Consider the following 22,563-nt stretch of genomic DNA (forward strand, 5'->3'; position numbering starts at 1 on the left):
TGGTTACCTTATTTTAATTCTGGCGCCCTAGCGGCGGTGCACAAGGCTGCCTGCCTGGTCCCATGACGCTTCCCGCTGGAGACAGCAAGTCCTGCTTCCCACATGAGCAGCAGCTTCCCTGCGAGCCGGATGTGAGCAGCAGCCATCGGAACCGGAAGCTGCTGAGGGTCCCGATATGGCTGCGCAGCCCTGATGAGAGTGAGCGGCTATGGCAACAGCAGCAGCGACGGCGGGTTCCAGCCTCCCGCTCTCCCCCCTCCCTCCCTCCATGGCAGCGCTGGGCAGCATATCCTGGCCTCAGCCGCCTCCACCGCCACTCTTCTGACTCCCTTCGCGTTTGCCTCAGCCCCCGTGGCAGGCGGGACATGTCTAACCAGGGTTCCAGGAAGAACGGCCCGTCAAGCTGTGCCTGACAGTAAGTACTATGTGCAAAAAATGATGAAAAAAGATTTTTTCCAGCTTCCTGATCTATTCGCCAAGGTGGTAGTTGATGGATCAGGGCAGTGCCATTCTACAGACACTGAAGAAAACACTTGACCCAAAGAGAAACCAACATTATGACTTATATATTGGAAAGTTGGATTCAATAACGATCACTGTATGGAATCACAAAAAAATTCATAAGAAACAGGGTGCTGGATTTCTGGGGTGTGTTAGACTTCTGTCTAATGCAATTAACTGCCTCAAAGACACTGGGTATCAGCAGTTGAATCTATGCAAACTTGGGCCAAATGACAATGATACAATATGAGAACAAATAGTAGTAAGTCTTCAGTCCAGAAATCATTTAGGCACAGGAGGAAAAGTTGTGGACTGTAGTCGTTTATTAAGAACATAAGAAGTTGCCTCCACTGGGTCAGACCAGAGGTCCATCCCGCCCAGTGGTCCGCTCCCGCGGTGGCCCACCAGGTCCTTTGACCTGTGAAGTGATTTGACCATTTTTATATCCTACCTCTGCTTCTATCTGTACCCCTCAATCCCTTTATCCTTTAGGAACCTATCCAAACCTTCCTTGAACCCCTGTACTGTGGTCTGGCCTATCACAACCTCTGGAAGAGCGTTCCATGCGTCCACCACCCTCTGGGTAAAAAAGAACTTCCTAGCATTTGTTCTGAACCTGTCCCCTTTCAATTTCTCCGAGTGACCCCTAGTGCTTGTGGTTCCCCACAGTTTGAAGAATCTGTCCTTGTCCACTTTCTCTATGCCCTTCAGGATTTTGAAGGTTTCTATCATGTCCCCTCTAAGTCTCCTCTTCTCCAGGGAGATAATCATTTGATAATGATTTACCAGATGGCTGGGAGGAATGGAGAACTGCCTCTGGAAGAATCCAGTATTTAAATCACATTATATGAACAACTCAATGGGAACGACCAACCCGACCGGTTTCTTATGATCTTATGCTGCTAGCCACTAGGCCTGCCTGCCCTGTGCCCTGACCCTACCTGCCTGCCAGCCACTAGACCACCAGAGGGGGGACAGGGTACAGAGCCTGGCAGGGAGGGGGGACAGGGTGCAGAGCCTGGCAAGGAGTGTAGGGTTGGGTACAGAGCCTGCCAGGGAGAATTAGGATCACAATGGTTTTTTTCTTGTTTTTCTTCTCTAAATCTAGGGTGCGTCTTATGGTCAGGTGTGTCTTATGGAGTGAAAAATATGGTAACAATGGTTTCTATTTCAATAGTCTGTCTTTGATTGAATAGACTGCCAGAATCTCAAGCTCACTGATGAATGTACGCTGTTCCAGTTTCTCTAATCTTTTGCTGTATGGCAGCTCCTCCAACCCCTTAACCATCTTGGTCGCTCTTCTCTGGACCCTTTCGAGTAGTACCGTGTCCTTCTTCATGTACGGCGACCAGTGCTATACGCAGTACTCCAGATGAGGGCGCACCATTGGCCAGTACAGCTGCATGATAACTTTCTCTGATCTGTTCGTGATCCCCTTTATCATTCCTAGCATTCTGTTCGCCCTTTTCGCTGCCGCACATTGAGCGAATGGCTTCATCGACTTGTCGATCAGAACTCCCAAGTCCCTTTCCTGGGAGGTCGCTCCAAGTACCGCCCCGGACATCCTGTATTCGTGCATGAGATTTTTGTTACCGACATGCATCACTTTACATTTATCCACGTTGAATCTCATCTGCCATGTCGATGCCCATTCCTCGAGCCTGATTATGTCACGTTGCAGATCTTCGCAATCCCCCTGCATCTTCACTACTCTGAATAACTTTGTATTGTCCACAAATTTAATCACCTTGCTCATCGTACCTATGTCCAGATTGTTTATAAAGATGTTGAAGAGCACAGGTCCAAGCACCGAGCCCTGCGGCACCCCACTGGTGATGCTCTTCCACTTCGAGTATTGTCCATTTACCCCACTCTCAGTTTCCTATGCTCCAGCCAGTTTTTAATCCATGTGAGTATTACACCCTCGATTCCAAGGCTCACAATTTTCCAAAGTAGTCGTTCATGCGGAACCTTGTCAAACGCCTTCTGAAAGTCTAGATATACAATGTCGACCGGGTTACCCTTGTCTATCTGCCTGCTTACTCCCTCGAAGAAGAGCAGCAGGTTTGTCAGACAAGATATGCCTTTGCTGAAACCGTGCTGGCTGGTCCTCATCAGACTGTGTCTGTCAAGGTGATCAATGATGCGGTCCTTTATCAGCGCCTCTACCATTTTTCCTGGTACCGAGGTCAGACTCACCGGTCTGTAGTTTCCCGGGTTTCCCCTCGAACCTTTTTTGAAGATCGGCGTAACATTCGCCACCTTCCAGTCCTCCGGAATATTTCCCAATTTGATCGACAGATTGGCTATTAGTTGAAGCAGTTTAACTATAGTCCCTTTCAGTTCCTTGATAACCCTCGGATGGATGCCATCCAGTCCTGGGGATTTATCGCTTTTAAGCCTATCAATCTTCATCCCTCTTCTAAACTGACCGTTAACCCTGTCAGTTTCCCGTTTTCACTTCCAGCATATAGCCTGATGGGTTCCAGTGTGCTGTGTCGGTAAAAACAGACGCAAAAAACGTGTTCAATTTGTCGGCGATTGCTTTGTCCTCCTTTAACGCTCCCTTTATTCCTTGGTCATTTCAACGGTCCCACTGCTTCCTTCGCAGGTCGTTTCCCTTTAATATATTGAAAGAATGGCTTGAAGTTTTTCGCCTCCTTGGCTATTTTTTCCTCGTAGTCTCTTTTGGCCCCTTTTACAGCCTTATGGCACCTGTGTTGATGTTGTTTGTGCTTGTTCCAGTTTTCGTCTGTTTTTGATTTTTCCATTCATTAAATGAGGCTTTTTTGTCTCTGATCGCTTCCTTTACCTGTACAGTGAGCCACACTGATTCTTTTTTCTTTTTCCTCTTTCCTCTTTGATCCCTTGTTGATATGTGGTATATATAGATTTTGTGCCTTGGTGACCTTATCCTTAAAAAGAGACCAAGCTTGCTCTAGCATCTTTACAGTGTTCATCCTCTTCTTAATCTTCTTCCCCACCATGTGTCTCATCCCTTCGTAGTTCCCTTTTCGGAAGTTTAGCACCGTGGCCGTCGTTCTGGAGCTATGGTTCGCCCCCGTTTCCAGATTGAAGCGGATCATATTGTGATCGCTGTTTCCCAGCGTCCCTTCTACTTCTACATCTTGTGCCGGTTCTCGCAGTCCATTTAGAATTAGGTCTAGAATTGCGTTTTCTCTTGTATTTTCCTTGACAAGTTGTTCCAGGAAGAAATCGTCTACAGTTTCCAGGAACTTTGGTCTCTCTAGCACAGCTGGAGGTGCCTAGGTTCCATTCTATCCCTGGATAGTTGAAGTCGCCCATGATAACTGTGTTGTCTCCCTTGCAATTATGTTTAATCTCTTCCATCATTTCTCCATTAATTTCTTCAGACTGCCCTGAGGGTCGGTAGTAGATGCCTATCCTCGTTTCTGGTCCATTTGTTCCTGGAATTTTGACCCATAGAGACTCTAACTTATCCGTCTGTTGTGGCATGTTCTCTCCAGTAGATTCAATTCCCTCTTTGACATATATGGCAATGCCTCCTCCTTTTTGAGTCACTCTGTCTCTGCGGTATAGTTTGTATCCCGGTAGCACCGTGTCCCAGACATTTTCATCAGTCCACCATGTTTCTGTGATGCCGATGATGTCAATGTTATCCTTTTGTGCCACAGCTTCTAATTCACCCATCTTATTTCTAAGGCTCCTTGCATTCGTGTACATATATTCAAGTTTGCAACCCGTTCCCATCTTGCGTGTCCATTCCGCTTGTGTCCCTTTTTATCTGTCTTGTCTACGATCTGATAAGTCAGAGTGAGAGGGTATAGGATGAAGTTAAGAGGTGATAGGGTCCGGAGTAGAGGTCTGCACGGGAACGGGGATCGCGGGGATCCCGCGGGGATCCCGCGGGTTCCCCCCCTGGCCCACGGGACTCCCACGGGGACGCCCCCTGGCCCACGGGACTCCCACGGGGATGCCCCCCTGACCCACGGGACTCCCACGGGGACGCCCCCTTGCCCACGGGACTCCCACGGGGATGAAAACAACCTACCTAAATTCTGGCGATGCAAGCATGCAGCTTACAAGTCTGGCGTCGCGTCGGGAAATAGCCATGTTGAGCAGTGAGCTCAGCACGTACACAGATGAAAGCCTTGCTTGCTGATTGGTCCGGCGGCCCCGCCCCACCGTGCCGCCGGACCAATCAGCAAGCAAGGCTTTCATCTGTGTACGTGCTGAGCTCACTGCTCAGCATGGCTATTTCCCGACGCGGGCATTAGGCTGTTTTTTGTCATTTCGGGTGGGGGATGGCAGCGGCAGCAGCAGCCTGAAAAAGAAATCATCCTGGCCGGGTTCGGTGTCATGCTCCGGAGCTTCTACAGCCTTCCTATCTCCCTCTCCCTTCTACCTGCGGCTCTCTTCGGCAACTCAGCAGCAACGATCGACACAAGCTTCTGGCGTCGGGGCCTACCCTCTGCGAGTCCCGCTTGTTTCAACTTCCTTTTTCCACAAAGGTGGGACTCGTAGAGGGAAGGCCTCGATGTCGGCAGCTTGTCTTGATCACCGCTGCTGACGAGTTGCTTAAGAGAGCCGCGGAGCAGGGGGATGTTGCCAGGTGCAGGTAGAAGGGAGAGGGCCAGATGCAGGACTCGTGGGTGAGGGAGGAGAAGAGAGAGGGGAGAGAAACAAAAGGAAATATTTCATACTGGGCTGGGCCGGAGTGGAGAGAGGGTGGAAAGATTCTGGCTACAGGGTGCAGTAACAAAGGAAAAGGGGGGAAAGCTGAAAATGGAGATAGACACAAAGAAGAGAAAGGGTAAGCAGGACCTTCTGAATAAGGATAGAGATACAGAGGGGACATGAAGAGGAGGTGAAATAGAGACATAGAAGTAATGCTGAAAAAGTGTGTGTGGGGGGGGGAGATAAAGACATTGAAAGGGCAAATGGTGAATATGGGGTAAAGACAAGGACAGAGACAAATGAAGATTCTGAAAAAGTGGTGAGATACGGATATAGGTGAGATGGACACAAAGAAGGGTGATGCTGGAAAATAGGTGGAATGGTAATTCTGACAGACACAGAAGGGAAATGCTGGATCAAGGAGAGATGGGGCTCAGGCTGGATCGAATGAGGAGAAATGCCTTGTTGGCCCGGAACTTCCTCTCCTACGTCAGAATTGACGTCAGGGAGCGGAATGCTGGTCAGCGCGACGCTTCTGCAGGGAAAGCTTGGGACAGCGGTGGCTTGGGGACTATTCCCCGATGGCGGTGGCAGCAAACCGAGTGGCTTGGGGGAGGGCACGGAGAAAGAAAGAAAGGGGGCAGACAGAGAGACAGAAAGAAGGGGGAACAGGGAGACAGAAAGAAAAAGTTGGGGGAGAGAATGAGGTCTGGAGGAGAGGAAACATACAGGAGGCTGAAAGAAAGGAAGAAAGATTGGATGCACAGTCAGAAGAAGAAAGTGCAACCAGAGACTCATGAAATCACCAAACAGCAAAGATAGGAAAAATGATTTTATTTTCAATTTAGTGATCAAAATGTGTCTGTTTTGAGAATTTATATCTGCTGTCTATATTTTGCACTATGGCTCCCTTTTACTAAACCGCAATATTGTTTTTTAGCGCAGGGAGCCTATGAGCATTGAGAGCAGCGCGAGGCATTCAGCGTAACTCCCTGTGCTAAAACCTACTATTGTGGTTTAGTAAAAAGGGAGGGGGTGTATTTGTCTATTTTTGTATTTTGTTACCGAGGTGACATTGCATAGAGTCATCTGCCTTGGGAAATGTATATGGCAGATATCTTTGTTTTGTGTTCAAAAGAAAAGGAAATGCATTTCTGGTTTTATTTCTACAGTGTTGAAGTACTTGTTGGCCCTTGCTGTGACTGGTGGGGATCCCCAAGCACCGCCAGCAGAGGACCTCCTCTAGAGATGGTCAGAACTCCCCTCCACCAAGCGCAGCAGTCGCTGGCAGCATCCATGAGCCACTGAGGTGCCAGCATCTGTGACTCAGGGACGCTACTGCTGCCTGCCAAGCTTGGCAAAAGGGACCCCAGGCCAACTGCAAAGGAAGTCCTCAGCTGACAGTTTGTGGGTTCTCATCAGCTGAGTATTTATATTTTATATTTACATTAGAGGTTCTGGTAGAAACCCATTTACAAAGTATGTATTCTTCCCAATTAATATTTCCAAATTAATAGTCTCTTTGCTTATTTGTAAATGGGTCTCTACCAGAGCCTTTAATTCAGTAGCATAATTAAATAAAATAACTATTTCTGAAGTTTATAGGGAAGGATGGTGACGGAGGGGATTCCTCGCGGGGACGGGTGGGGACGGAGGGGATTCCTCGCGGGGACGGGTGGGGACGGAGGGGATTCCTCGCGGGGACGGGTGGGGACGGAGGGATTCCTCACGGGGACGGGTGGGGACGGAGGGATTCCTCACGGGGACGGGTGGGGATGGGTGGGATTTTGGCGGGGACGGGTGGGATTTCTGTCCCCGCGCAACTCTCTAGTCCGGAGTAATCTAAGGAAATACTTTTTTATTGAAAGAGTTGTAGATGTATGGAACTGTCTCCCAGTAGAGGTGGTGGAGACAAAGACTGTGTCTGAATTAAAGAAAGCGTGGGAGAGGCATTTGGGATCTCTTAGAGAGAGGAGGAGATAGAGGATGCTGCAGATGGGCAGACTGGATGGGCCATTTGGCCTTTATCTGCCTTCATGTTTCTTAAAAGCATCTTATCTGATCATGGTGGTGTATGGATTAAATTTCAGTTTGATGAGCAAGATTATAGCAAGTCTGTTTGGAAATTTGATAATACATTGATTGCGGATTCAACTTTCCTTGAATAATTTAAATTAAGAATGATTGAATTTTTTCAACTTAATACTTCAGAAGATATCACCATAGAAACATTATGGGATGCATTTAAGGCTACCATGAGAGGTAATATTATTTCATATTTGGCGTATATTAGAAAACAACTTAAAAAACAATTTTATAATTTGGAAAAAGAAATTAAACATTTGGAAACCAAATTAGCTGATAAGTGGGAACAAAGTACCCTACAGGGGGTGGGTAAGCAGAGTGGGCAGACTTGATGGTCTGTAGCCCTTTTCTGCCGTCATCTTCTATGTTTCTATTAAAAGCAAAAGGTAAATATAATGAGATATCTTCAAAATTTGTAAGGAAAGATTTGTTTTCCCAACAAACTTTGTATTATGGAAGCTCAAATAAGGCGGGAAGATTATTGGCAAATTATCTTAAAGCAAAGAAAAGAAGAACAAAAATTATTGCAAAAAAGGATGAGAATGGAGAGACACATACTCAAATTGGAAGTATTTCACCTATATTCTTCTGAGCCTTATGGAGATAGGAAAAAAGATGGTTTAGAATTTTTGAATCTAATTATTGGACCAAAGGTTCCTGAACATATAAAGTTTGGAAGAGCCTATATCACTAAAAAGAATTAGAAACAGTGTTGAAATCTCTTAGAGTTGGATCTGCTCCAGGTGGTGATGGTTTCACAGTAGAGTTTTATAAATCATTTCAAATTATCCTATTGCCTCATTTATTAAATTTATATCAGTCCCAACTTACTAAGGGTTGTATTACATGTACTATGGCAGAATCATTAACAATTGTTTTGCCAAAGCCCAACAAAGATCCCACTTTGGTTTCAAACTACAGGCCTATCTCGCTAATCAATGTTGATGGAAAACTTTTAGCTAAGACATTGGCTTTACACTTAGCTAAGGCTCTCCCTTTTATTATTGATATGCACCAAATGGGATTTGTTGCTAAAAGACATTTCTCTAATAATACCAGATTGGCTTTTCATATGTAAAATTTAACAAAAGCCATAAAAGATCCGTCTTTCTCTGTCTCTTTGGACGCGGAGAAAGCCTTTGATCGGGTTGAGTGGACTTTCATGTATCAAGCATTAGATTGGTTTGGTATAGGTTCAGGATTTATACAAATGATTCAGACGTTGTATAGCTCCCCTTCTGCAAGATTATATATTAATAATAATTTATCAGTGCATTTTAATTTGCAGAGGGGGTTAGACAAGGCTGTCCATTATCTCCTTTGCTTTTTGATATTGTATTAGAAACCTTGTTATTATCCATTCAACAAGCAAAGGGGATACAAGGTATTCCTCGTACAGATTGGGAATATAAAATCTCTGCATATGCAGATTATATACTGCTTTATTTGAGAAATCCAGAAACTACCATTCCATGCTTGCTAGAGTTGATAGATAAATTTGGAAAATTTTCATGGTATAAGATAAATTAGAGCAAGTCAGAAATTCTTCCACTTAATGTACATTGTACTAAAGGCTTATTTGATTCATTCTCATTTGTATGGAAGGAAAATGGATTAAAATATTTAGGTATTAGGATAAAAAATACACTGGAATACACAATGAAAGAGAATGAGAAATTTTTATTAAAAAAGTAACAGAAATGTGTGAGCAATGGAATCCTTTACATCTTTCTTGGTGGGGGAGAGTCCAAACTGTTAAAATGATGATACTGCCTGTGATTTGTTATCAAATGAGTATGAGGGTCCTTTTATAAAAAGTTAAATGGTATTCTTATAAAATTTGTTTGGCTGGGTAAAATGCCTAGAATTGCTTTAGTATCTTTACAAAAACCAATTGCGGAGGGTGGGGTAAATTTTTCAAACTTTTATAGGTATCACCAAGCCTATATTTTATGCCAGGGTATGTATTGGGTCCTCCCAGAGCTCATGGAAAATACCCCGGATTGGTTGTATTTAGAATGGTGACTCTTGTTTCCTCTAAATTTATCTCATGTTCTCAGTATCAATATGCCTAGGAAATATAAAGAGAACAGAATATTGATGGATACATGGAAAACATTGCGATATGTCAGTAATTTAACACCTAACCCAATAAATAAATCAACAAATCAATCTTTATGGCTAAACTCCAAGATTCAAGTTGGCGGTTTTAAAATCGTATGAAAGCATTGGATTATTGCAGGTATACGGACTTTAGATGATGTTATTTTAAATGGTAAACTGATTGATTTTTCACAGTTGCACCATAAATATGGTCTAAACAAAACACAAAGCTTTAAATGGTTGCAGCTGAAGCAGGCTATTCAGGAGGGGTTCCCTGAATGAAAAATCTTAACAATCAGTATAGTCTGGAAACCAAGACCCAAACCACAGCCTTTAACTTCAAAAAAGGGAACTATGACGGCATGAGAATCATGGTTAAAAAACAGCTCATGAAAAAGACACCCGGAATCAAAACGGTCGATCAAGCATGGTCCCTACTAAAAAATACCATCACCGATGCGCAGAATCTCTACATTCCGCAGATATCCAAAGGAAGGCGAAACAAGAACAAAGGAGAACCAGCTTGGCTAACTAAAGAGGTGAAAGATGCGGTAAGGGATAAGAGGGACTCGTTCAAAAAATGGAAACGGGAACACACAACGGAGGCCTGGAATAGTCATAAGTTCGACCAGAAGAAATGTCACAAGGTGGTAAGAGACGCCAAAACAGCCTATGAGGAAAAGATAGCGCAAGAAGCCAAAAACTTCAAGCCCTTTTTTAGATATATAAAAGGGAAAAAACCAGCAAGAGAGGCAGTAGGCCCTCTCGACGACCAAGGAACGAAAGGGTGCATTAAAGAAGACAAACAGATTGCAGATAGGCTAAATTCATTCTTTGCCTCTGTGCTGGTGGATGCATCACTGAAGCCATCTGCACAATGCGCAGCAGCCTCGAAAAAAGCCAACAGGATGCTGGGCGTCATAAAGAGGGGCATCATGCCATTGTATCGAGCGATGGTGCGTCCGCATCTGGAATACTGCGTTCAATATTGGTCGCCGTACCTCAAGAAGGACATGGCAGTACTTGAGAGAGTCCAAAGGAGAGCAACGAAACTGGTAAGAGGGCTGGAACACTGCCCATACGCCGAGAGGTTGGATAGGCTGGGGCCTTTTCTCTCTGGAAAAAAGGAGGCTCAGGGGAGATATGATAGAGACCTTCAGGATCATGAGGGGCATAGAGAGGGTGGATAGGGACAGATTCTTCAGGCTGAAGGGGACAACAGGTACGAGGGGGCATTCGGAGAAACTGAAGGGAGATAGGTTCAAAACAAATGCAAGAAAGTTTTTTTTCACCCAAAGGGTCGTGGACACCTGGAATGCGCTACCGGAGGAAGTGATCAGGCAGAGTACGGTACAAGGATTCAAACAGGGATTGGACGGATTCCTGAAGGATAAAGGGATCGTGGGATACTGAGAGAGGTGCTGGGATGTAACACAGGTATAGAAAGCTAACCAGGTAATAAGTATAGAAACCCAACCAGGTCGTGCATGTGCAAGACCGGAGGGTTAGGACTTCGATGGGAAGATAGGACTCAATGGGAAACCAAGGTGGCAAGGGGGCCCCTTCTGGTGATTCAGACAGGTCGTGACCTGTTTGGGCCGCCGCGGGAGCGGACTGCTGGGCAGGATGGACCTATGGTCTGACCCGGCGGAGGCACTGCTTATGTTCTTATGTTATGCCTCCGTCTTTACTAATGAAGACACAACAACAATGCCGGAAACAAGGAGGGTATTCAAGGGTGACATAGAGGATAGCCTCACCTCAGTGAATGTGGAATTGGACATGATATACTATCAGATCGACAAATTAAAAAGTGACAAATCCCCTGGACCAGATGGAATTCACCCGAGAGTATTAAAGGAGCTTAAGATGGAAATTGGAGAGATTTTACAAATCCTAGCTAACATGTCAATTAGAACCGGGCAAATACCAGATGACTGGAAAATAGTTTCAAGTTTCAAGTTTTTCAAGTTTATTAAATTGTTTGATTTAACGCTTTTCCAATTTCAAAGCGTTTTACAAAATTAAAAACAGAAAATAGCAAATGTTATCCCAATTTTCAAAAAAGGATCCAGAGGAGAACCAGGCAATTACAGACCTGTGAGTCTAACATCGGTTCCTGGGAAGATGGTTGAAGCACTGATCAAGGATAGCATAGTGCAACACCTGGAAAATCACGACCCGATGAGAGCTAGTTTTCCAAGTTTCCAAGTTTATTAATATATTTGATAAATCGCTTATTAGAATTACTAAGCGATGTACAAAGTCAAAATATAATATAGTAAAAAGAAACAAAGAATTTAACAATACGTTTTCATATAAAACAGACATGAGTCGGGAGGGAAAGAGTAAAAATTACAATTTTCAGTTTATGGTAGAAAGTGGAAAAAACAATAGGGTAGGGGTAATTAAACCACAGCATGATTTAAAATCTCACTGGAAGTTAAATGTTAAAAGTCAACATGGCTTTAGGAAGGGAAAGTCATGTTTGACGAATTTACTTCAATTTTTCGAGAAGGTGAACAAACTAATTGATGGCGGAGACCCGGTATATATAATTTATTGGACTTCCAGAAAGCGTTCGACAAGGTCCCACACACAAGGCTTATGAGGAAACTACTAAGACACGGAATTGAAGGGGATATAATTAGATGGATAGGCAAATGGCTAGAAAATAGATTGCAGAGGGTAAGCATAAATGGGGTATTCTCGGACTGGGGGAAGGTAACTAGCGGAGTGCCCCAAGGCTCGGTTCTTGGGCCTATCTTATTTAATATCTTCATAAATGACCTTGAAGAGGAGACAACAAGTAATATAATCAAATTTGCAGACGACACAAAACTATGTCGGGCAGTTGGGTCACAAAAAGATATTGAAGATCTCCAGAAGGATCTAGACCAACTGGAGAAATGGGCGGACAAGTGGCAGATGAAGTTTAACATAGACAAATGCAAGGTAATGCACCTGGGCAAGAAAAATAAGGAACATGAATACAAAATGTTAGGTGTAACATTGGCCAAAACTGAACAAGAAAGAGACCTGGGGGTACTGATAGACAGAAACCAGAAGCCGTCGACTCAATGTGCGGCAGCGGCGAAGAAAGCAAACAGAATGTTGGGCATGATAAAGAAGGGGATCACAAGTAGATCGACGGACGTTATAATGCCGCTTTACAGAGCAATGGTCAGACCATACTTGGAGTACTGTGTCCAACACTGGTCTCCTTACCTAAAAAAGGATATAGCCCTGCTGGAAAGGGTGAACGGGCGAGCCACGAAACTAGTAAAAGGTATGGAAAATTTGAGCAAAAAGAACGACTAGGAAGACTGGGATTGTTCACCCTCAAGAAGAGGAGACTGCGAGGGGATATGATGGAGACTTTTAAAATACTGAAAGGATTCGACAAAATAGAGCAAGAATCATTGTTGTTCACAATGTCAAATGTGAAATGGACAAGAGGTCACGGACTAAAACTGAGGGGCAGCAGGCTCAGGACAAATGTCAGGAAGTTCTGTTTCATACAGCGGGTGGTGGACGCTTGGAATGCTCTCCCGGATGAGGTGGTGACGGAGACTACCATTCTGGGTTTCAAGTGTAAGTTGGATGTATACCTCCTTGCAAAACATATTGATGGATACGGGTAACCAGGGTCTCCAACTGGGAGCACCTGGCTTGGCCTCTGCGTGTGCGGGTCGCCGGAATAGATGGACCTAGGGTCTGATCCAGCGTAGGCATTTCTTATGTTCTTATGTTTCTTATGTTCTTATGCTTTCAGGCGGATTTCTTGGGACACCGTGGTATAAATTGGGACACAGTGGTATAAATTGCTATCTGGATTTATGAATAAAAACCCAAAGACTAGACTTAGAGACATTTGGAGCATTGAGATTAAGCATCAAATTTCTGCATCTCAATGGCCATGAATTTGGTCTTTGAGAATGAGATGTATAGTGTCTGCATTATTGAGACAAACTTGGTTCTTTTTGTTACATAGAGCATTTGTCCCTGTATTATAGCCTTTTGGAAATCAATTTGGTCTCAAATTAATTCTTTATTAGAAAACCATGTAGCGGGGGCGTGGCTTGGAGACGTAAGGAAATGGTCGGGTGAATGATCTCCTCCGCGGTAAAAGGCTAATTGTGGTAAAATAAGCTACAAAAGATTATCACAAATCATCTCAAAAGGGTGGAGTTGAAGGCAAAATAGCATCGGATAAGCTGACAAAAACCGATTCAGCGGGAGTGAGCTTAGGAAGTAATAAAAGAACAAAAATGGAGCTGGCAACCCCCTCAAAAGTTCTGTTGCCAACGGAAGAAACTGAAACTAAAGATATTTTTAAAGAGCTCCGGAAAATTAAAGATATAGTGTTACAAAACGCAAAAAATATTCTAGAGGTCAAAGAAGAGATTGCGAGTCTTAATATCAGACTGCAGATAGTGGAAGTTAAAGTGGATCAATTAGAAAAATGAGTTGAAAAGACAGAAACAGAAATAATACAGTGCAAAACGGATTGTAAAGAAATAGAAATGTTAAAGAAAGATCTTGAAGAGTGTTGAAATAGAGAAAGAAGGAATAATTTAAGAATTATTGGGGTGCCGGAGGGGGTAGAAAAAAATGACCCCATTGCCTTTCTTTAACAATTTTTGCCTAAAATTCTACCGCTTAAAACTAAATTTTCATTGGAGCTAGAAAGGGCGCACAGGATCCCGACAAAAGGGATGATAATCAGAGGGGACTGCGTCCTTTAATTTTTAAGCTGCTCCGTTACCAACATGTTGTAGAAATTATTAAGCTGGCAAAAGAGAATAAGAACCTTAAATGTCAGGATTCAAAAATTTACTTAGTGCCGGACTTTGCGAAGGCAACGGCTTACAAAAGAAAAAAGTTACTTGAGCTACGCCCGCAACTAAGGTCGATTGGAGCTAGATACGGTTTGATGTACTCAGCAATCATGAGGTTCACTTATGCAAATAAAACTTCAAATTTTGAGGATCCATTGAAATTACAGTTTTTGGAGAACTGTGATCAGCCCATGACTACATGAACTATGATTGTGTGAATTGCGTTTAAATGCGATAGGATTGATTTACTTTGAAAATTGGGATTTTTTTTTTTTTTTTCTTTTCGTTTTGTTTACATTCTGTTGCAGCTTATTGGTGGGGATTGTATAGAGTTGGTGAGCTGGAGATTTCCTCTTTGGGAAGTCACAGTTTTAATTTGAAATACTGGTAAAGATGCATGGAAGGCTGAAGATGTAAGATTCTATGATTGCATCATTCCACATGCTGTAGTTTTCAGCAGATATTGGAGATCCTGAATGTTCTGATGTGTCAACTAGATGGGATTCTAGATCTGTTACACTGATATTGAAATAGAATTGGTATGGAATAAAAGTCAGGAAACATAGATCAAGAGGGAATGGCTCTAATTCCTGGTATAAAACATGCAAGATGATTTCTACGGAATTCAATGGAAGAGTATCTGCTTGATGTTAGGAAACCATAGAAGCAAGGTGTATAGCAACAACAGGGAAAAATAAAATCCGAAACAAAAATCAGTTTTTGTGTCTATGAGCGTAAGTGCTTTGAATAGCAGTGTTCATTTGCAATGGTTTTGAATTGCACTGAAAAAGATTTCATGTTTGCAACATTCCACTGGCTGCAGGTTTGATGAAATTTAGATGTCTTAAAAGTTCTGATGTGTCGGTCAGCTGTGATTTTAGATTTGTTATACTAGCATAGAAACATAGAAGATGACGGCAGAAAAGGTCCATAGCCCATCAAGTCTGCCCACTCTTAATGACCCACCCCCCTTGATTTTACCCTCCTAGAGATCCCACATGTGTAATCCCATTTCCTTTTAAAATCTGGCACGCTGCTGGCCTCAATCACCTGAAGTGGAAGTTCATTCCAATGATCAACCACCCTTTCAGTGAAGAAGAACTTCCTGGTGTCGCCATGTGACTGGATTTGCTTCAGGAATTCAACGAATGAAATATGATACGGAAGATGGCTGCATCTGACACGGAGGGCACCGTAAGAGGGCGGTGAGAGCGCCGTCGGCGATCGCATACCAACAGCGGACACAATGGACGTCAACAATGGACATAGTGGATATCAGCAACGGATATTGTTGGCTCTATCAAAGGACACAGAGGACATCAGCGGCCGACAGAGTGGATAACAGCAACTGCCAGAATTGCTTTAGTATCTTTACAAAAATCAATTGTGGAGGGTGGGGTAAATTTTCCAAACTTTTATAGGTATCACTAAGCCTATATTTTATGCCAGGGTATGTATTGGATCCTCCCAGAGCTCACGGAAAATACCCCGGATTGGTTGTATTTAGAATGGTGACTCTTGTTTCCTCTAAATTTATCTCATGTTCTCAGTATCAATATGCCTAGGAACTATAAAGAGAACAGAATATTGATGGATACATGGAAAACATTGCGATAAGTCAGTAATTTAACACCTAACCCAATAAATAAATCAACAAATCAATCTTTATGGCTAAACTCCAAGATTCAAGTTGGCGGTTTTAAAATCGTATGAAAGCATTGGATTATTGCAGGTATACGGACTTTAGATGATGTTATTTTAAATGGTAAACTGATTGATTTTTCACAGTTGCACCATAAATACGGTCTTAAGAAATCACAAAGTTTTAAATGGTTGCAGCTGAAGCAAGCTATTCAGGAGGGGTTCCCTGAATGGAAAAATCTTAGCAATCAGTATAGTCTGGAATTCTTATGCTTTCAGGCAGATTTCTTGGGACACCAGGCCGCACAGTGGTATAAATTGATATCTGGATTTATGAATAAAAAAACAAAGACTGGTCTTAGAGACATTTGGAGCATTGAGATTAAGCATCAAATTTCTGCATCTCAATGGCCACGAATTTGGTCTTGGAGAATGAGATGTACAGTGTCTGCATCTATGAGACAAACTTGGTTCTTTTTGTTACATAGAGCATTTTGGACCCCAGTTAGATTATAAAAGTTGGATTGCTCTAAGTCTAATAGATGCTGGTATTGTAATCTGGAAGCAGGGACTCTAGATCATCTACTTTATTTTTGTCCCTGTATTATGGCCTTTTGGAAATCAATATGGTCTCAAATTAATTGTTTATTAGAAAACCATGTAGCTCTATCATATGATACAATTCTATTTGGGACGTCTATGAGAGTAAAAAGTCAAATTTCATCAAGTAATAATAAACTGTTAATAATGACAGGAGTTGCCATTCAGCATATCACCAGAAATTGGAAAAATTACACCAGACTTAATTACACTTTCTGGTGGAACTCGTGTCATTTATACAAAATGGAAAGAACAATTGCCATACAAAAAGGGAATTATAACAATTTTAAAAAGATTTGGGGGCCATTGATAACATATTGTAATGATTAGATGCCAGTTTACACTGAAAGTACATTTATAATTATGGGGAGGGGATGGTATATAGTTATATTAAATGTTTAATCAATATTATGAATGTAATGTTTATATGATATTTTTGATTACAATATTTGTGGAAAGGGTCGGTGGTGGAGAGAATAAATTTATGTATTTAAGATGATAATAGAAGTTCAAGTGATGTGTACAAGTTCAAATGATGTAATATTGTGTACTTGATGTAAGATGATAAAATGAAAAGAATTTGGGGAAAAAAAAGCAGAGAACTATATTTTGAGGAATTTTTTAAAAATCAATACTGTGGTTCTGCTCCAATTCTCTTTCTTTCTGAATCCTCTTTAGGTATTCCAGCCACTCAGCTACAGCAATATGGCAATCTTGGTTACCTGGATCTGACTGTGGTGCAAGAGTCCCTGGTATCTATCCTACCACGAAAAGAAATGTTTTTTCTGCCAGAGAGCAGCTTGAGTGGGGAGCCGGCAGCAGACCCCCAGGAGAGTTCAGGTCCTGAATTAGTGTCCACAGATAATCTGCAAACAGAGCTGCTGGAAGTAACCTATGAGGAGAAGCTACAGCAGCAACAGGATGCTGTCATTGAGGAAAAACTGGAGCAGGATCCTTGGGGTGAAGAGGATCAACAGCAGGGTAGTGAGCCTGCAGAGACTCTGGAGCCCCACAAAGAATGAACTGTAACTTAGTCCTGGAAGAGTGTGGTGGTGCATTTAATAGATAGAGCGCAGAACGCTCCGACCTGCATTGGATATAGGGGAAGGGCCTGGTGGTGGGTGGCTGCAGCAGAGTAAATAGGACTGTTATGGGAAAAGCTGCTGCTGAATCAGAGTTCTATAAGATTTCTTATGAATAAAAGGAGAAAATACAGCTCTTTGTTGTTCAGCTCTTACAGGGAGTAATGTGTGTTCATGTGCTCAGACGTGTTTCAGACCAGGCAGAGAATGAACGCTGGCTTGTTCTGGTGGAGTAGGGACAAACTAGCTCTGAGCCCAAATTTCTAGCCACTTGGAGCAGTATAAAAGAAGTCATGCCAGTAGAACTGGCACATAAGCACTTTACTTGAGATTAAAAGCTCCAACACGTATGTGAGTCATCAAAGAAATCCAGTGGCAGTTCAGTTATGATGCAAGAGTGTAGAAGATTAGGTATGTTTATAAATGCTTTCTAAGTTACGTGCGTATTTCCAACCCGGGACGCCCAGGTGCTATTCCAGGAGTCCTGTGATGCCCTTGAAGGGAGGCGTAGCCTAGTGGCTTGCGAACCAGGCCCCCGTTCAGCTCCCACTGCACCTAAGCTTCATTGCCACTAGGGGGAAAGAAAGTACGCCCTCTAGAAGCACCATAGAAACTAGGAGTAGTCCTGGACCTAGACTATTTGATGAAGAGCAGACTGGTCCTATATTGTAGAAGACTTTATGTATTTACTATATGGGCTCCAGAGGCTCAACGTGTCCATGTGTTGCCCTAAGGGCTGCTTCAGGAGCAAATGACAGCAGATAAAGGCCACATGGCCCAGCCATATGTTAATATAAATGATAATAAAAGATTCCTTCTATATGAAATTGGGCTTTTATTCATTTCAGAGCAGTTCGAAATTACCTTGATACTGTTCATGGCTTCTGTTTTATACCTACACCAACCCCTCTTATGACTCTTCCTACTTGACCAAATTTAATATAAAACAATTACAACTCCTACAAATTAGAGAATGATACAGTGTCTGTTACCCATGGGTAACCCACCAAAATGGGGAGAAATAAAACTGGTCACCACTGGTATAGGGACAAGGCCATTCACTACCCTGTAGAGCGGTAAATGGCCTTGTTCCCGCATGCCGTATTGCTTCCCTTCCTAGCCCTCCTCACGATCGCACACTCCCTCCCGCCGGCAGCAAACCTCCCCCCCAACTCATCCAGGCTTTTCTTCCCTTCGTCTAGCCACCTCCCTCCTCCTCACCTTCAGGGGCGCTATTTACAATTTTCTCTTTCTGAGGTGTCTGGATGTGGTAAACCATTCTCACAAGTCCAGCGCTTGACTGCCCCAAAGCTTCTATGACGCACTTCTTGTTTACTTCAGAGGAGAAGCTTTGGGGCAGTCGCATGAGACTTGTGAGAATGTTGCCACATCCAGATACCCAGAAAAAAATAAAGTCTAAAGAGCACCCATGAGGGGAAGGGAGGAAGGGGGCCCAATGAAGGGAAGAGGTTGAGTGGCGCTGAAGGGCAGTGAAAGGAGAGGGGAACAGATGCTGGTTGGAAGGGGAGAGTGAGGGGAACAGACGCTAGAAGGAAGTGGGGAGGAGAGAAAGGGGAGCAGATGTTGGATGGGAGGAGAAAGGGGAGCAGAATCTGGAAGGAAGTGGAGAGGAGAGAGCGAGCACATACTAGAAGGAAGGAGGAGATAAAGAAAAAGCACATGCTGGATTGGGGTAAGAGGATAGATTTAGTGAGATACTGGAAGGGGTGAGGGAAGAGGTGGCAAGCTTTAGGTAGACACAATGAAAGGGAAATTGAGGACCGGAAAGTAAAGTAGACAAGAGGTAGAAAACAAATTGAGAAGGAAGAGCAGAAAAGGAAGGGAGAGGAGAGAGAGATACCAGAGCATTGGGGGAGGGGAGGAGACAAATACCAGATTTGAAAGGAGGAGAAAGATGCTAAAAACCACTTGGGGGAGGGAGTGAGAGATGGAAGGGAAGAAGACAGAGATGCCAGACCATGGGGGGAGCGAAGGGAAGAAGATGGTCCAGACCAATTGAGAGATGAGAGAGACAGTTTCTGGTAGAGGCATAGAAATAGAGCAGATGCCATAAGGAAGAGGCAGAGAGAAGGCAGACAATGGATGGAAGGAAGAAAATGAGAAGATGAGGAAAGCAGAAACCAGACAACAAAGGTAGAAAAAAAATTTATATTTCTTTTTTTTATTTTTCTTCAGGATAAAGTAGCATAAAACTATTTGAGGCTTGTGTGGATGGGATCAGATGGTTTGTGGGGACAGGGACTGAGCTCATGGGATGGGGATACATTTTCCCCATGTGATTCTCTACTACAAACCTCAGCAGCTAGAGTCCTCTGCCAGGTGGATGATAGTACAGAGATCCCCTTCTCTCCCATCCCCCCACTTCCATCATCATCTACCCCTTTTCTCTCCCTTCAACCCAATTCCATCCAGTATACTTCCCCCTTCTGTCTCTTCTCCCTGCACACCAATTCCATCAGCATCCACCACCTTTCCATACCTGTCTCCTGCTCCTTTCTCCCTCCACCCCAATGCCATCCAGTATCTTGCCCCCTCACCTCCCCACTACTGCTGGATGCTTCTTGAACCAGCAGCAGTAAACTTAAATGCAGTTATCGTGGGACCTTGATGCACCTCCCCGCAGCTGCCGGCTCTGCTCCAGAAAAGGAAGAGACATCGGAGGGGATGGACTGGCATCCACGGGGAGGTGCAGGAAGGTTCCTTGATGACTGAATTTAAAGTTTACTGCCACTGCTACTAGTTTAGGAAAGCAGCAGAGTAGGGCAGGAGGTTCTGGACCCAGTGTCCTGCTATGCACCCCTTTAGAGCATGCACCTGGGGAGGACCACCCTTGGTATGCCACTGCTCAACCCCCCAAGCGCACCTTTGTAAAAGGACCCCTTAGGGTTGCCAGATTTTCCAATCAGAAAATTTAGACCCCCCTAGACCAGGAGTGTCAAACTCAAATCACATAAGGGGCTGAAATCTAAAATGCAGGCTAAATTGTGGGCTAGATTTTTTTTATTAAGATACTTGCCCTCCTTTGCTTACGCACAGTGTGGGCCCCAGTGCCGGTGGAGGCTCCAATGCTCACAGGACTTCTGTGAGCGTTGGATCAATCGCCGCTGCCGCAAAAACCCACGCTGCATGTCAGCAAAGGAAGGGGTTAGTCTTAGTAAAAGTATAGGGATAAAACCTCTCCAACCCCACGCCGGCTACAAAATAAAAACAACTTTTCCTCTTTTTTAGGTCCTAGTTCATGCTTTCTGTCTAACAAGCTCTGGCAGGATACACATTTCAAATTTGACATATTGTAATCACAAATTAGAAAATAAAATTATTTTTTCTACCTTTTTTTTGTCTGGTCATTTTGTTTTTAGTCCCAGTTTCTCTTTCTGATTTTGTCTATCTTCTAATTTTCTTTCCAGTGTCTGCTGTCCATTTTTTTTCTCCTCTTCTTTCTTGCTCCAGTCCCTGTCTCCAACATATTGATTTTTCCCTTTTCTGCCTCTGTCCACGCAAATCTCACCCTTTTTCTCATCCTTCTCCTTTTTAAATTTTCAGCTATCAATTTTCCATCTTCTTTTATTCTGTAGCTCTCCCATTTCCCATCTCACTCCTTTCCCAGTCTCCTATTTCCTTCTATCGCTACTCCATCGCTACTCCATCGGAAATCCATGCAGAACATACTCCTTGAATGGAGAAACGCTAGCTAGGACTTCAGAGGAAAGGGACTTGGGGGTAATCATCAGTGCAGACATGAAGGCTGCCAAACAAGTAGAGAAGGCCTCATCAAAGGCAAGGCAAATGATGGGATGTATTAATAGAAGCTTCGTCAGCCGTAAACCTGAAGTCATTATGCCACTCTATAGAACCATGGTGAGACCCCATCTGGAATACTGTGTGCAATTCTGGAGGCCACATTATCGGAAAGATGTGCTTCGAGCTGAGTCGGTCCAGAGGATGGCCACTAGGATGGTCTCGGGGCTCAAGGGTCTCTCATACGAAGAAAGACTGGGCAAACTGCAGCTCTATACCCTAGAGGAGCGCAGGGAAAGGGGTGACATGATTGAGACATTTAAGTACGTCACGGGTCGTGTCGAGGTGGAAAACGATATATTCTTTCCCAAGGGACCCTCGGTCACAAGGGGGCACCCGCTCAAACTCAGAGGAGGAAAATTTAGTGGTGACACCAGGAAGTATTTCTTCACAGAAAGGGTAGTAGATCACTGGAACAGACTTCCGGTGCAGGTGATCAAGGCCACCAGCGTGCTCGACTTCAAGAATAAATGGGATATCCACGTGGGATCCCTACGAGGGTCGAGTTAAGGAACTAGGTCATTAGCATTCAGACTTAATGGGGTGGGTCAATAGAGTGGGCAGACTTGATGGGCTGTGGCCCTTTTCTGCCGTCATCTTTCTATGTTTCTACTCCTCTCTCCTCTTGGTCCAACATTTTGCTCCCTCTCTTTTCTGTTCTTTCCAACTGCCCCCATCCCATCTCTCCCCCTGTCTGCCTGCCTCCCTCCCCCAGGTCCACCATTTCTCTCTTTCTCTTCCCAACGGTTCTCCCTTCAAGTATTTTTTTCCCACTTTCTCCACACTACCCTAGGTCCAACCTCTCTCCCTTCATCTTGCTCTCTTCACAGCCCAGCTTGCCTTTCCCTCCATTGCCTATCCCTTTCTCCTTACAGCCCAGCATGCCTTTCCCTCCAGCGCTGGTCCAATGTTGCCGCCAAGCCGAGGAATCTGCCGGCCTCAGCGATTCGGGAGTGTTGTACATGGCTGCTGCTCCTGCTTTTTGCCTGTCCCGGTCTGTCTTCAATGATGCGCAACTTCCTGTTTCCACCCGGGTGGACCGCAGCAGATGAAAGGCAGGAGGGGGAGCCGTGAACAACACTGCCAAATCACTGCTGAAGCTGGCAGACTTTCCAGCATGACAGTGACGTCAAACTGGCATGGGGACACGCTGGGCTCTGAGAAGGGGAAGTTCAGGAGCATTGCCGCAGGCCACATAAAAAGGCCAGGCGGGCCAGATTCGGCCCGTGGGA

The 22,563-nt window shown here is 44.0% G+C and overlaps 1 protein-coding gene across 2 annotated transcripts in view; it reads left to right on the forward strand.

Annotated features, from left to right (window-relative positions):
• The window catches only part of COG8 (component of oligomeric golgi complex 8), a 73,470-nt gene that overhangs the window by 9,846 nt on the left and 41,061 nt on the right, over nt 1-22,563 (forward strand). Inside the window, exon 5 of one of the 2 annotated variants that reach the window (XM_033942019.1) lies at nt 17,109-17,217. In XM_033942019.1, coding sequence (XP_033797910.1) covers nt 17,109-17,217 — 109 coding nt within the window. Of the gene's footprint in view, nt 1-17,108; nt 19,031-22,563 lie in introns of those variants that run through there. The other variant, XM_033942018.1, reaches the window with a different exon arrangement.

Source organism: Geotrypetes seraphini, chromosome 4, assembly GCF_902459505.1.
Source record: "Geotrypetes seraphini chromosome 4, aGeoSer1.1, whole genome shotgun sequence".
Taxonomy (NCBI): Eukaryota; Metazoa; Chordata; class Amphibia; order Gymnophiona; family Dermophiidae; genus Geotrypetes; species Geotrypetes seraphini.